Raw genomic sequence first — 15,655 nt, 5'->3', positions numbered from 1 at the left:
TTTAGGGAAGGAAAAAATAGGAGGAACGAGTCCGATACAGACTTGTAGATTTCATCAGCTAATTGATTGATTGAAACTTAATAATTACGTTGTATTCGATAAGGACGGACTGCAGGGATTGAACAGAATATTGTTTGCATACACTATCAATCTACTTTGATCACCTTACGTGCATGCATAATCTCGAGAAGCAAGTCTTATTATCCCCTTCAAATCCAACGCGTTTATTCGTTTGCTGAAGATTAATATGATGTATGCACGCATACACATGCATCTTGCGCGCGTATCTCGAATGCATATTCAAAACATCGTGTAATTTATTCTTCTGATGACGTGGGAAGACGACGCAACTCATCGCAATCGAATTAAATCACGAGTAGAGTACATAATGCCACATCGAATTGGGAGATTGAAAAACTATTAGATTTTATTTTAAAAAACTCGCAATTTTATAGCAAACAGGCTCAAAAATCAACAAGATCTTGTGCAAAATCCACCAAGATCATTAAGATATAATTCAAATTACTTTTTGTTTATGCATATATACATTATTCATTAAACATTCCTTATAATCGTCAAATTTGATTTCTTTTTTTAAAACTGGTAATAATAGTAATGATAAGTTTATCCGCAAACAAATAAACGGCGAGATAAAGGTCAAGGGCGGCTGTTCCAATTCTCCCGCCACGCGAATCACGCGATTAATCGACAGCCCGTTTTCTTTCTAGATCGCGACGTTCGCCCGAAACGTGGGACTGCGACAACAATCGAAGTATCGAAGTTGCTCCGCGCGAGTGCACGGGAGAAAGAACGAGAGAGACGATCGCGTTAATTATTAATTAGCTCAGGTGCGTATGTATGTAGTATGTATGTACACTGATGTACACGTCGCGGGTTTCACTATAAACAGCTATAAACCACTATTTGCGTCTCTCTTTCCCTCTCGCGCGCCCTTTTCCTTATTCTCTCTACCTTTAGTTGTTTGTCGATCGTATTGTAAGCGTCCCGCTGTTTACAGGCCGTTATCGCGTCCCGCGTTACAACACGTTGACGGAACTGGGAGAGCTATGTGCGTGACGAGGAGGCTGCTCACTCGTCGGTGTCGGTAAAAGCAGGAAGGTGAAACGGACGCGGATCCCGAGTGACGACGTTCCTCAGAAATTCTCAGGATCGTCGACGTGTGCCATGAGACGTCGCCCCTCGGCCCCGACGAAGGAGAGCAGCGTCCACCTCGCAGTCCCGTGTTGACAGATTCGCCCTCGGACGAGAGATAACCTCGCGAAGGACAGATTTCACTGCTGCTTTCTGTCCCGTGTACGCTAACATTTGTTTCGTTTCTGCCTTCCCGACTGTTAATTGCCCCAGATAATTGGCAAACGTCGCGTGACATCATCGTGAGACGTATAATTGTTACGCTTCGTGTTGAACCAGCGTCTAATTTTGGTACTACATTTGGTCCAAAGTGTCGGAAAATTAATAACAATTGATTGTAATGGGGACAATTTTATAAATAATATTGTAATCCTATATGAAATAATGCCTGGACACAGATTTATTAAAGCTTGGTCGATCTCTCTGACATGTCGTAAATCGTAATGATGTAAAAGATAATTTTCTTACACGTGACTTTGGCAAATAAGTTTGTATCTTGGAAGAAAATTGTTCGTGCCAACGAAGTTAAATGCGTAACAAAATAGATTTGTTCGTGTTGTTTGAAATTCCCAAGAATTCATGCGCTTGAAACGAGAATTATACATTGAGTGTTGGAGAAAGAGAAAGCGAAGATTCTAAATGCAAAAAGTGCAAGCAACATGAACAGATCTATTATCACAAGATTATAAACGACAGAGAATAAATGAACAATTGTTAAAAGCAATTGTTTATTTATAAACAGTCTTGATATTGGTCAGTGTTTGGTTTCAAGAACCAAGTTTCAGAAATATGCAATATTAACTAGAACAATAACACATAGACAATTTTACTAATATTCACATATTGTTATTGTAACAGATCCGATTGGAAATAAGATGTCGTTGATCGAGGGAGTGGGCGATGAAGTCACAGATTTCTTCATCGTCATGTCCGTACTGTTTGTGGGATGGCTTGCTTGGTGCTCGACAAGTATAGCGGAACAACCACTGATACGTACGGTGCTTATACTGCGCGACCGGGCGCCAGCGCGTAGACGAAGAGCTCGTGCGAACACGAATAATCTCAGTGTCCAAGACGCTGGTCGGCCGCAAAGTTCAGAAACGGCGGAAGAAGAAACTCTGGAGACATCATCAAACAATAGCGATAGTACACAGTCCAGCTGTCCGAATGCAGCTGCCGTGGGTAAATATTCTTTTCGTTTCTCTCTCCTTTGCGTAAGTGTTGCATAATAAATCCTTTTGATCGATGATTTAATTAATGACACTAGATACGAGCGAATCGCTTCAAGAAGTCCCGAGATCACCGGAATCTACGACGACGGAGGAAGTACTTATCGAAGCCATGGATTCGTTCGGCAATGCTGATCGATCCCTGCTACAAAGAACTGCTAAGGCAGATGATCCCAACACGTTAGACCAAACTGCTAGTAGTACGTCGGAAAATGCGCCGGAAGAGTCAATAAACGACAGCAATTCACCGGTGAACAACGAAATCACCATAAAATTGAAGTTCATAAACGACGACCAGAAAGTAGTCTCGGGAAGTCTTAAAGAAATGTTAGGTGATTTTAAAAGGTAATCCCCTGGTTTAGCGTATATGACAATAGAGCACATTTTTGTTACGCTAAAAAAAAATTTGATCTTTTAATATTTCTCATTTCATGTTCGTTATCTTATCTCATTATCATGACTTATCTTTACGTTTCTCGTAGGAGGCACTTTCAAATAGAATTGGAAGCACGTAAGGCAGTGCGATTAGTGTTCAATGGCCGGGTATTGCAGCCCGACACTCAGACCCTCGAGCAGTGCGGCTTGTTCAACGATTGCGTGGTACACTGTTGGGTGCATACGCCGCGACCGGCCACCGTACCGTCGTCCACGCTGGACAACTCGTCCATTTATTTCAATTCCCAGTCGTTCTCGGATCTGCCCACCGGCGCGGGAATAACGCATTCGATACACAACGAGTGGGACTTGAGCCGGCTTCTAGTAAGCCTTCTAACGATCCTCCTAGGTATGGCGTGGTACTCGCGATATCACTATGCTCAACTCTTCACCGCGACGACCACGCTCGCGCTCTACGCGTTGACCGCGATCTTCACCGTCTCTCTGTTTAGTAACTTCTTTCCCGATCAGGATAACATTCGGAACGTTGAATAATATGATGACGATGATGATGACGACGACGACGACGACAACGACAACGACTATTACGACTACTAAGACTATACTAGGTTGCAATTTTTATAAAAGCACCTTAAATACAAACCGGTATAATATACATTTTAACGTACCACGTATACTACAAGGCTAACGGAATCGATCAAACGGTAATCTTCGTCGTCGAGCATCTGCTTTCAACGTGACGCTCTCGAGAACAAGTTTACTCGGTGGTGATACCGAGTTCACTACAGTTTGTGATTTTCATCTTTCTTGGTGTTAATCTCGAAGGTATAAAACACTAATTGCGGAGTAATGGCAACATGCAATGCATATTTCTATTGGTATATTCTCGAATTTTAATTAAACTCGTTACATACAGGAGGCGCATTAAATTATTGCATAAATTCTAGCGTGGCGTTTTTTGCAGAAAATTCGAAGGGAACTTTTTTTATGGTTACGACAGCAGGTGATCTGTCTAACATACTATATCACATGTATATTTAAAACATAATATATAATACGTATGTTATAGATTATATATCTGTATAAAGCATACAGGGTACCCTCCGTTAAATTTAAAATAATTTAGTGAGTAATAAAAGTCAATAATTACGTTTAGATGCTAATTTTTAAATAATAAACAATTAAGTGTTAGCTGTTCACACACTCTTACCCCGCTCTGAAGAGAGTAACAATAATATGAACAATGAACGTGATACTACATCCCCCGAAAATAACTCGTGAATGTTAAACACATTATTAAAGACCGATTACAATTCGTATTCGCTCAAGCGTAATTATTTTTAATTCTTTTCCCTTTACTCATTAAATTCTTTTAAACTGGAGAACCTTGCGCGTATATAAATATTTTCCGCAAGAAATATTGCTTTGTGGTGTTCATTACAAGGTAATTGGGAAATATATTCTATACGATAAAATAAGTTACTCTGAAAGTGCAGTTTTCTTTACAAGATACATATAATTCTGAAAGGATAACTTTCTGTGCAATGAAGAAGTAAAAAATAAATTAATAGTTTATTTCCCCGATTTTCACTACGACTAACTCTAAATTGTAAAGTGAAAGGATTATAGAAATATTTTCTACATGTAATTACTTAGTTATTATCTTCGTTTTTCTAGTGTATTATATTGGTGCTGTGTGTGACTCAAATGTGTTTTGATTCGCCGAATTTACAAAAATTATTTCATGTGCGTTTTTAACGCGTTGACTGCCACGTCGTTCGTGATTATTATTCACTTTCATAAAAAAAACTTACGAAGCCATTCTTTTCTAACATTTTTTTTTAACCGTAAAACTGTTATTCAACGACGAGGCTTCTGTCATTATATATAAATGATTGAAAAAAGGACTGTTATTCGTGCGCTAATGACGCCGTATGACATGGCAGTCAATGTGTAATGGAAATGTTGGCAATTATGCCTAATAATGCGTGAATTGCAGTTACCATTAGTATAAAGCGACTTCATTTGAATGGATTTTGTATTGATAAGAAGGAATTGTCTCCGCGATCTCTAAAATATCTACGTACGTTATACTTATTTGTACATGAGAAACAATTGCATAGTGTATTAATAAAATCAATCTTTTCTATAAAAAAAAAAAAAAAAAAGAATTGGATTACTAAACGGATATTCACGTCAGATTCCGAAAGGAGCATGAAAATACAGGTGTGAGTTTCGTCAAAAGTGCTTATGGCATAACACGGGCGTGACATAGAGGAATAATATATTATAGTCTCTGACTAGTGTACTATATAATTTGTTAGAGTTAAATTAATAGTTATAATATATATACGATTGTTTTAATTAATGCCAATAAATGTCTATTTATTTGATACTTTTTTATCATAGTGCTCTCCTTGTTTCTTAGCGATAAATATACATGTAAAGCTTTTTGAATACTGATATTTTAAGACAGATTTATATTTATCTCATGAAATTATCTGTTATTCCTTTCTTACAGTAGTTACGAGTCATTTTTTTTTTTACAATGTTTGAGCGTTGATGCACAAGATACAAATCGAATGCGATGATAAAACTAGAAAAAAAAATTGACATTAAAATTGCAAATTGTACAATTGTTTTTATTTTTTAATTTACAAAATAGCCAATTTATATAAATTCTCATAAAAAATATAAATTTACTTTAAATCACGTTTAAGTTGTGTATTAAATAAATACGCTGTGAAATGTTAACTTAAATCATAAATAACGCTTTCTAACGTGCTTCACAGTAAATACTTTTGTTGACGGAAGAAGGAAGATTAAATAAGATTCACCATATAGGTCTTTCGCTCGATCTTGCAGATGCAATAATGTAGAACGTATTTTTTAGAAACTAAAAGAGAAACCTCAAAAGAACATAATGCAGATTTGCGAGATTTAAGTCCTCGCTCTCCTTTTTCAACCCATTGATTAAATCGCGAGCCGGCGAAAGTCGCTTTTCATCACATCGAAAACCAAAGGCAAAAATAACCGCTATGTTGACCTCGTTGACCTCAATACTTCTATCGTCTGTTTGTTGAATAGGTCTTCCTCCACTGGCGTATCGTCCATCGTTCTGGTAAGTTTCTTAGAGTTAAGATACAAATCGTACGAGCAGCCGTAAATACCGAACACCAGATCGATCTCCTGTTTCAGACGTTTGTACGTGATGGGCCCCAGCTGCGAGTCGTACAACAGAATCTTGCCTTTCGAGGTCGAGCCGTATCGCGGTTGCATGTTGACGAGCGTCACGTTGACGTAGCCCACGGAGGGCTGCAATTCCGACGGTCCGGGCGTCGCGCCGTCGTCCCGTTTGGACGCACAACCGGCCTGCGTCCTGGCCAACGCGAGCCTCATGTCCACCCCCTTGATCTTCTGCATCTCCTCGAGGATCACGTAGCCGTCGGCCGGCAACTCCGCCATGTCTCTCTGCGGGGTCTTGGTCGCGTTCTCGATGAACTCCTTGTGGCTGACGACCACCCTGGCCAGGTTGCTGCCCGCGTCCTTGATCTCGTAATACGCGACGGCCTCGTCGGAGGGTACGAGCCGTGCCTTCTTCCGCAGCTTCTGCACCCGATTGATCACCTCCCGCGCTATCCCCTCGTTGTGCATCGCCTCGTCAGCCGTGACGTCCAGGAGGATCAGGATGTTGCCCTCGCTATGGGCGTCGTACTGCTTCGACAGCTGCTCGGCGGTCGGACCGGTGAAGCTGAACATCAAACGCAGGTCCTGCTCCTCGAGCTTGTGGCCCTGCACGACGATCTCCCTCGTGGCGATGAACTTCTGCAGCTGTTCGTCGGACAGCTCTTTAATTGCCTGGATTATCTGCTTGAACTCACCCTTCAAACGTGCGCCAAGTGTCTTGTGGTCCGGCTCCGCTCTTAAGGTCACGCCGTACTTCTGCTTGTCGGTGGTGACAGTCAACTTCTTGACGTTGAGCTCCTCGAGGATATACGATTTCAGCGAAACGATGTCCTTCAGTACCTCGGCGTCCCGATGGATCACCACGATTTCGGGCAAGGGATACTTCGTGGGTATGACCTTCCTGTCCCGTACGATGCGGCCTAGCTGGATGACCGACTGCATGTGCGACACAGCCTTCTCTATGTCCTTGTTGATCAGATAATCACGCGGAGGTGGTATCAGTTTGTAGTGCACGCTACCTTGCCAGTCGTCTTCCTCTTTAGCGTTAGAACTCGGAGAAGACTCCCCATTTGCGGACTCTGGCAAGGGCAGGACCCACTTGGATAATCGTTGAAACATGAATTCCGTCAGGAACGGCGTGAACGGCGCGTAAGTCTGCACCATCGTGTAGACCGCCAGGAACAGAGTCGTCAACGCGTTCTTGCAATCCTTCGGGCCGTCCTCGCCCTTGATACGCTTTCTATTCATTCTCACGTACCAATTTGTGAGATTGTCTATGTACTTTATCAGGTAGGGCACCACGGTGTACAGCCTGTACTCCTTCATCTCACGTTTCAGGAAGACCAACAGCGACTGCGTGAAGGATATGATCCACTTGTCCATTATATTGCTGGAACAGGAATCTAGCTTCTCGTCGAATACAAACCAGACCCCCGTCTCCTCGTACTGCTCGATGTTCTGAAGGAGAAAACGGAACGCGTTGTACCACGGCAGAAAGACGTCCTTGATGACGTCCCGGACGCCCTCCTCCTTGAACTTCAGATTCTCAGCTCTCACAACCGGTGAATTGATCAGATAGAGGCGCAGGGCGTCCGCCCCGTACTTGTTGACCACCTCCATCGGGTCGGGATAATTCTTCTTGCGCTTCGACATCTTCTGGCCGTCGGACGCGAGCACCAGACCGTTGGCCACGAGATTCTTGTACGGCGCCTTGCCGAACAGCGCGGTGGATATCACGAGGAGCGTGTAGAACCAGCCGCGCGTCTGGTCGATGCCCTCGGCGATGAAGTCCGCCGGGAAGTACCTGTCGAAGTCCCCGCGGTTCTTGAAAGGAAAGTGCATCTGCGCGTACGGCATGGAGCCGGACTCGAACCAGCAGTCGAAGACCTCGGGCACGCGACGCAACGGCGGCTGGCCGGGCCGTCGCGACGGGATCGTCAGGTGATCGATGTTCTCGCGATGAATGTCGCTCACTTTCGCGCCCGTCAATCTCTCCAGCTCCTCGATGCTGCCCACGCACACGGTCTCCTCCTTGTCCTCGGAGATCCACAGCGGTATGGGATTGCCCCAGTAGCGGTTCCTGCTGATGGCCCAGTCGCGCGCGTCGCGCAGCCAGTTGCCGAATCGCTTCTCCTTCACGGTGTCCGGCACCCAGTAGGTCTCGCTGTTCGCCGTCAGCAGCCTGTCCTTGATCTCCTCCACCTTGAGGAACCAAGAGGGCACGGCCTTGTAGATGAGCGGCGTGTCGGTGCGCCAGCAGAACGGATAGCTGTGCTTCACCGTACCGCTGACGACCAGCTTCTTCTTGGACTGCAGATACTTGATTATCTCCTTGTCCGCGTCCTTGACGTACTTGCCGAGGAAGTCGCAAACCGGCTCCGTGAAGCAGCCGCAGCTGTCCACGGGGCAGACGACCTCCTGGTCCTTGCTTATGATGCCGGCCTCCAGGCAGCATCGGAAATCGTCCTCCCCGAAGTACGGGGCTTGATGGACGATGCCGGTTCCAGTCTCCGCCGTGACGTAAGTGTCGTTCAGCACCCTGAAAGCACCTTTCTCTCTGTAATGCAGGAAATATGGAAACGGTGGTTCGTACGCCTTCCCTTTCAGGTCTACGCCCTTTCTCCTGTTGATTATAACGTAAGAACCCTTGAGGGTGTGCAACTGGGCCTCCAACATGATGTAAACGTCGCCGGTCTTCTCGTTCCTCGCCTCCACGTACTCGAAGGTGGGATTGACGCACAGCGTCATGTTACTGGGCAACGTCCAGGGTGTGGTGGTCCAGGCGAGCAGGGACACCCCGGGCTCGTCCAGCAGGGGAAAGGCCACGATGACCGACGGATCGACCACGTCCTTGTAATTCTGACCCGCCTCGAAGTTGGACAGCGGCGTGTTGCAGGCGGTGGAGTAGGGCATCACCTTGATACCCTGGTAAACGAGGCCCTTGTTGTACAGCTGCTTGAACACCCACCAGATGGACTCCATGTACCACGGGTACATGGTCTTGTAGTCGTTGTCGAAGTCGATCCACCGTCCCATCCGGCCGACGATCATCTGCCACTCCTCGGCGTACCTCATCACGATGTTACGGCACTCCCGGTTGTACGCGGCGATGCCCATCCTGGCGACGTCGTCCGGCCCCTTGATGCCCAGCTTCTTGTCGATCTCGTTCTCCACCGGGAGGCCGTGGCAATCCCAGCCGAATCGCCGCTCCACGTGGTAGCCACTTTGGTACGCGTACCTCGTCACGATGTCCTTTATGGTGCCGGCGAGGATGTGGCCGTAGTGCGGCAACCCGGTGGCGAATGGCGGTCCGTCGAAGAACGTGTACCTCGGCCGGTTCTTCGACAGGCGCATACTTTCCTGAAACACGTCCCCTTTTCTCCACGTTTCCAGCGTCGCGTCCTCCTCCCTCGCGAAGTTGATGGTCTCCGGGAGGTTCGACCTCCCGGGACGGGGCTTCTCGGCGGGCATCTCTGGCGCACGACGTTCCGTACCGGCTGGAACTCTCGTAGCCTCGTACGAGAAGCTGACGCAATTGACCACGATTGACGTAACCTTCAATACGATGCGTCGCAAGAGAATCGAACGAAACTCACGTGCGCACGCGTAAACGGGTCATTGCGGGTTAGCCGCGCGAGGTGTTCTGCCCCGCGGATTGGCTGTCGGAGGAGAAAGTTCTCGGGACAGCGGAAAGCGCGTGTCGGGGAGCCAATCAGCGCGCCCGAATTATCTAACGCGGCTACACGTGACTGACGCGAACACGTGCTAACCTTAAACCTCAGCTCGAGGTTATGTTTGACGTGATCTCGCGTGACTCGCGTCTCAGATATGCAAAAATATCGACATACGTATGTACACTTTATTTCAACGTAATCATTATTTAACAGATAGTCAACGTATATGTTAAAGAAAACATTTAGCAATATGTATGTATTTGAATGTGGGAATGTGACATAGACAGAACAGAAGAATTAAAGATGGTATAGAATACTTGGATCTTCGAAAAATTGTCAGTTATCAGCAACATATTTTTATATAAGAAGTAAACTAAACTGAAGTAGGTTGCGAATTCAAATATTTTGTACTCAGCAGCCGACTGCTCGATATCAGGAAAATTCCGGCGCGAATTTCAAAATAATTTTTTTCCCCAAGACATTTCATTTCTCTCGATTTTTTTTATTTAAATATTCGCACATTAGATTTTTTAAAATATCATTATAGGTCGTTACACGATTAATATCTGTTTTTACATATCTTTACAATTGTACGTTAAAATGTTAAAATACTGTTAGAAAATAAATTGTACAATACTTGGAGTTATAAAGCAAATCTTGTCATTTTTAATTCGCCGATTTAAATACTGTAATATATTAATGTAACGTGGCAGTTGTATCTTAATAATTAAGTGGCAAATGTCAACTTTAGAGAGAGATAAGTAATACTTTAAAGAAGAAAGAAGACTTAGAAAATATCTTATATACGTGGTATCAAAAAACAATTACAGTAGTGAAAAATTTCGTATATCTAATTCTCAAGTACGAACTATTAATTTCTTTGGACTACAGGAATGTACCGTTCCTTCACTCAACTACAAAATCTTACAGAAATTATGTAGAAGGTATATACACGTATGTATAACGTAGAAAGTAAAAGAGATATTTACAATATTTTTTTGTCATTCCGAGAAGATGTATAAACATATATCACTTCAGATAAATCTGACTAGATGATCGAAATACGCGAGTGATCTAAATTCACGATTGATGCGTGACGTGTTGCGCTCTTTGTCGCTGACCGCCGACGTAAATCACTTGTCTCGGCTCGTCCGGGTGAATGAGCTCGTCCGTATGTTTCCACCGCCACTTCTTTTCGCTCTCCTTTACCCGTCTGTAATCGATGTAACTGATGACGCAGCTCGCCGGTATCCATATGATGGCGGTGATGATTATCACAGCACCGACTACGTTATCTTTCAGAAAGCGCATAACTTTATTGATGTTTATATCCTCGATGATGTCCCAGAATCGTTCCACCACGTCTTGGATTGTTTTCTCGCACACACCCTAAAAGAATATGCGTCTAATATTAGACACTAGAAATTGGTCTTATTTTTATCAAATTTATTACTATGATTTATCTCTTACTTTGTTGCAAAAACCTTGAATGCACGGTGTCCCGTCGGGTAAAATATCTTGCGGGTCTATCGGGAAGCACGTTTCGTTCAAACTCATTCTGCAGCATCTCTTACACGCGTCAGCAACTATTAATAAAATTCGTGAAGTAGTAATATTAATAATTATACACTGTACCTTTCAACATAATCAAAGTTAATATTAGTTGCTTTCCATTTACATCAAAACTCAGATAATTCTCACTTGTGATGTCATTCTGTCTTTATTGTTCATTAATTGCCAAAAAGGATAGAACGACGTCACAAGTGAGAATTATCTGAGTTTGGATGTAAATGGAAAGCACCTTATATGTGTGTGTGATGTAGAATGAGTCGACTGTAAAAATTCCCAATTTTTTGAATTTTTTGGCTTTCTTCAATCTTAAAAATAATATATAAAGTATCTTCAATTTCAATTAAATCGGGATAAATTATATAAAATCTCAAGAATAGCAGTCGGTTCTATTAATTGCACAATTAATAAGCTATCCAATAATAAATACCAAGTTCGTAGAAATAAATTGTAAAACAAGAATTCCATCCTTTCTGATATGAAAAGATGATACTGATTAATGTGCACATAATGAAACATTCCCGTTTATACTTGTATGTGATATGCAGTACTTAAAATAAGATACATACTAGTATCGCACATGCAGCTTTGTAAGTTTTGGGTCTCGCAGTACGGCACGCATTTGCCTAGACGGCATTGACCACGTTCGAGACAACCGGTGCCGTCCTTCATGGGCGGGGATCTCGGGCATTCGCTGGACGCTCCGGTGCAACGCGACTCCTGTTCGCAAGTGGCGTATTGCGCGTCGCGGCATTTCACGCCCGCAGGCATATACGCGCAGCTCTGACAGCAAGGAGAGTTTTTGTCGCTGTCGAAAGAAACAAAACGTACGCCGTTAAACATTTGTACAAATGTCGCAACACAATAGTACGATTCTATTCCAAGTGACTTACCTGCAAACTGCTCCTTGATTACTTCGAAGCTTACAATTTTTGTCGCAACACGAGTCATTGTCTTCCGTTCCTAAGAGACCCGCGTCGCACTCTTCATCACCCTCGACTCTCAAATTACCGCAGAACGATTCCTCCGGCTCTGAGAAACAACGTCCAGATTTGGCTTGCAGGACCTTCCTGATGGATCTCAGGCTGCATGGAGAAAATCTCTATGGAAAAATAAACGAAAATTCTGTATAAGCACGCGCACAAACTTTCACACAAACATATACACGGCACGTGAGATAGAATATGTAAGCGCAGAGAAAAATTAAAAATTTTTCTCTGCGCTTACAAATATATCTTCATTTAAGAAAAGTTAAAGTATCTAATGCGTCATATTTACATATCGAAATTATCGCGTGAATAAAGCATATACTCTACCTTATTGTTTACATCGTAGCCACTAACGCTGTAAGTATACATTAAGTAAGAGCCACCTTGGCTCGCACTTGGGCTGCACTCCTGCAAATGATGTTAGAAAATTAAATTCTAGACTCGGGAATTAAAAAAAAAAACTTGTATATAGCGATAACTGAATCATAACTTACTGAGATATCTGGATCATGCTCGGAGCCCCAATTGTGACCGAATTCGTGTGCCGTAACTAAATCCGCTTCCCTTGTAATCACTCTTTGTCCATAATGATTTCTGCTGGAGCTCAAACCCGAATTCAGGTACAATGTATATCCGTTTTTGAAATACTCTGCAAGAGGATATCAATTTTCTATTGAGAAATCCAATATCCATGCAAATATCACTGTGTACTTCGTCAATATATAAATATTAGAGTAATGTGTGCGCGAAACAGAATACAGAATGCAGAATGATTTTTTAGTGTACCTGGTGTGCAGATACCGCCCACCGAATTTCTACGAGGAGATCCTACGTAGGCCAATCCTAGAATACCACCCTCGAACTTGAGATCGGTAAACAAGTGAGCCAAGCAGAAATCCTTATGGCTATATTCCCGACTGAACACCTGCATTAACGCAACAACATCGTGAGAGGCGACACTTAATTTCAACCATGTTCAACAACGTTAATTTAACAAAGTTGATCATATTAAAATTAATTGATAAATAATTAAAGAACTTAAGCTCTTAGAGCAATACTCTTTACAAGCTGCATATAAAGACCTCGAGCAATGTGCGGACGTCCCATTTCTCGCGAACCATGTTGTAATGCGTTTCACCGCCTCTGACCCGCGTCGGTTCGCTGTGAACAACGATCTTTTTGATAACAAAGCCCATTCCCTTAAAACCGTCCTCCTCTTGATGTTCTTGCCACAAAGTGTCATTGTAAATCTTATGTACTCTATCGATCAAACTTATCTGTAAATTAATATTATTATGATTATAGATCAATCAACGTATCTATAATTGTGTACCATTACGCTCATTTACCAGATAATTAATTGTAGTTTTTGTACTGCTGGCACCCATTTCTTGGTAAAATCGATAATCGGCGACCAATAGTAACGGACATCTCGTTTTCGTCGGTGTATATTCGTAAGTCTCCGTTTGCCTCTTCACTCTGCTGCTACTGTTATCCGTTTCCGTATCGTCCTCCTCAGAATTATGGTTTAACGTGTAATCTGCGGCAAAAAAGCACAAGAAACATTACATACTTTATAAAATTATATTGTATCCATATTTTTAATAGAATCATACTTGAGTCTTCCTTGACGTAACCGCAGGTCTTTGGCGTTCCATGCGTATGACCCTGTCCGTCTTGGAAATGCTCCCAACTGAGTTTAACGTCGGAAGATTTATAAATAATCATCGTTTGATTATCTAAATGAGAAAGATGCCTCCAGGATGGCTGAAATACAAATTAACTTCCTTATTATAACAGACAATCCGTATCCAAAAATTACACGATTCACAATTATCTGAAATACAGTTATGTTGCAAACTTTCTTTTTTTCGACATTACTAAAATTGTCTAAATTACTTTGGGTATGTAATCTTTTATTAAACAGCTTTAATTAATTTGTTATTTCTCGTTGTATCGCTCAGTCAATTCGCAAGAGTCGTGTCATAAATTTTTACCGTTGCACACATTTTGCTCAGCAATCCTTACCTCAATATGAAAAGTCTCATCCGAGATTGTTACACTACCTGTCACGACACCGTCATCGATATGCATCTGAGCGTGAGACTCGATTTCTCCAAACACTCGGCCATGGTAAAAATTATCATGATCTACGGGACGACATTGTGAAATATAACAAATCTTTGAATTTTTCTGCTTCGTCGAATTGAACGTTACCTAAATGTACAGTTTTCTCCTTTCCATCGGCGTTGACCTCGTACGCCTTAAAGTTGGAATGTATAACTTCTCTTCTAGGTGTTAAAATTAGTCGAAAATGGCTGCGGTAAAAAAAAAGAGAGATATTAAGAGAACGGCATTAAAACGCAGAAACGTCTAATATAATTTGAGGAACAATCGGACATCTTACCGCCCGTGCGAATAGAATTCCAATTCGCTTATCTTATTATATGGATGATAACTGTGTTGAACGCCTCGCTTTACGATCCTATGTTGAAAGTGAGTACTGTGAATTGTTTCGTAATATCTCAAGCTTCTATGAAGGCCATCTGTCAATCAAATTTTGATATTAGATAATTGCACCGATATAATTTGACAAGTTGCGCGTATGTGATTCGCGATAACAATAAACAACATATAAAGCTGAATTTCTTAAGATTCCAACAGTAAGACAGTGAAACAGATCTATTGTTCATTTTAGTTAAAATAAAATAAACAGACACTAAATATTCTGAGATCAAGTTTGAAGGATTTGTTCAAGTTTCTGGCATAACTAGAAAGAAGAAGCCAAGGTTTCTGTTCTGTCCGTCGAGTTCTACTCCAGAAAGGATATTTATTTTCAATTTTGGATAAAGAGAGATAAATTCTTTTTCTCAGCTTCAAACGAAGGATTTGATGTTAATTTCTTTCACGTTGATCGCGAATCAGTCCTGTAGCGTGACTAATTAAAAAGTGACAGGTTGCATAAATCGAGACACGTTCCACTTACAAACACTTTGGAGAGTGACAAAAGCACAGCAGTAGACAAATAGAGCGTTTCGCTTCTTCATTGTTGAAGGAGAGAATTAACGAAGCAGGTATAAAAGCACGGTTTTTTCCCCCTTCGTTTTCTCTCCGCGATCTTTATTATTGACATCGATCCGCGACGTCGCGTCACAATATTCTGTAAATACTTCGGGCACAATCGGTTGAAAAAGTGATTTACGGCATAGTAACGTGGGTGGGAAGCGCAAAGTTGGATTATGACGGATTATCTAAACATCGGTTTCTCTCTATTTACATTTGTCATGATAACGATCTACACGGATACAGATAGGTTATGTTCCGCGTCGACCATAAACTCTCGGTTGCTCTCGGTCTTCGATTGGTCAACGCGAGCGAGCAAAACGAGCTCCCTCGAGTCTCTCAATTTCCGAAAGTCATCGAGATGAAGCCTTCCACTTTTGAAAATGATCGAGAAATT

At 42.5% G+C, this 15,655-nt stretch overlaps 3 protein-coding genes across 3 annotated transcripts; 1 reads left to right on the top strand and 2 right to left on the bottom strand.

The window, feature by feature from the left end:
* Window positions 1-1,173: 1,173 nt before the first annotated feature.
* On the top strand, window positions 1,174-5,172 carry LOC139814340 (transmembrane and ubiquitin-like domain-containing protein 1). Its single transcript, XM_071780548.1, has 4 exons — window positions 1,174-1,314; window positions 2,011-2,334; window positions 2,420-2,726; window positions 2,864-5,172. Exons 2-4 carry the CDS (start codon window positions 2,028-2,030, stop codon window positions 3,309-3,311), a joined length of 1,062 nt encoding a protein of 353 aa, XP_071636649.1. The 5' UTR covers window positions 1,174-1,314; window positions 2,011-2,027; the 3' UTR covers window positions 3,312-5,172.
* Ilers (Isoleucyl-tRNA synthetase) lies at window positions 3,647-9,522 on the bottom strand. The gene has a single exon (XM_071780512.1). The coding sequence runs from the start codon at window positions 9,432-9,434 to the stop codon at window positions 5,814-5,816; it is 3,621 nt and encodes a 1,206-aa protein (XP_071636613.1). The 5' UTR covers window positions 9,435-9,522; the 3' UTR covers window positions 3,647-5,813.
* A 945-nt stretch (window positions 9,523-10,467) lies between these two features.
* Tace (ADAM 17-like protease Tace) lies at window positions 10,468-15,556 on the bottom strand. The gene is made up of 14 exons (XM_071780530.1): window positions 15,182-15,556; window positions 14,603-14,741; window positions 14,413-14,513; window positions 14,224-14,345; window positions 13,812-13,962; window positions 13,545-13,735; window positions 13,278-13,472; window positions 12,982-13,120; window positions 12,690-12,844; window positions 12,523-12,603; window positions 12,100-12,308; window positions 11,776-12,014; window positions 11,108-11,223; window positions 10,468-11,026 (listed from the first exon to the last, which is right to left on the bottom strand). The coding sequence occupies exons 1-14, from the start codon at window positions 15,240-15,242 to the stop codon at window positions 10,718-10,720; spliced, it is 2,208 nt and encodes a 735-aa protein (XP_071636631.1). The 5' UTR covers window positions 15,243-15,556; the 3' UTR covers window positions 10,468-10,717.
* Window positions 15,557-15,655: the final 99 nt, after the last annotated feature.

The sequence above is a fragment of the Temnothorax longispinosus genome, chromosome 6 (genome assembly GCF_030848805.1).
Source record: "Temnothorax longispinosus isolate EJ_2023e chromosome 6, Tlon_JGU_v1, whole genome shotgun sequence".
NCBI classification, from domain to species: domain Eukaryota; kingdom Metazoa; phylum Arthropoda; class Insecta; order Hymenoptera; family Formicidae; genus Temnothorax; species Temnothorax longispinosus.
This window is presented reverse-complemented; position numbering and strand designations above follow the sequence as displayed.

What these genes read in the sequence shown, in the direction of transcription:
- LOC139814340 (XM_071780548.1), top strand. Translation starts at nt 2,028, where the DNA reads ATGTCGTTGATCGAGGGAGTGGGCGATGAAGTCACAGATTTCTTCATC. An exon ending in TCCGAATGCAGCTGCCGTGG is followed by an intron (nt 2,335 to 2,419) that starts GTAAATATTCTT and finishes TAATGACACTAG; the next exon opens with ATACGAGCGAATCGCTTCAA. An exon ending in ATGTTAGGTGATTTTAAAAG is followed by an intron (nt 2,727 to 2,863) that starts GTAATCCCCTGG and finishes CGTTTCTCGTAG; the next exon opens with GAGGCACTTTCAAATAGAAT.
- Ilers (XM_071780512.1), bottom strand. Translation starts at nt 9,434, where the DNA reads ATGCCCGCCGAGAAGCCCCGTCCCGGGAGGTCGAACCTCCCGGAGACC.
- Tace (XM_071780530.1), bottom strand. Translation starts at nt 15,242, where the DNA reads ATGAAGAAGCGAAACGCTCTATTTGTCTACTGCTGTGCTTTTGTCACT. An exon ending in AAACTACAATTAATTATCTG is followed by an intron (nt 13,473 to 13,544) that starts GTAAATGAGCGT and finishes ATTAATTTACAG; the next exon opens with ATAAGTTTGATCGATAGAGT. An exon ending in ACGTCCGCACATTGCTCGAG is followed by an intron (nt 13,121 to 13,277) that starts GTCTTTATATGC and finishes GCGTTAATGCAG; the next exon opens with GTGTTCAGTCGGGAATATAG.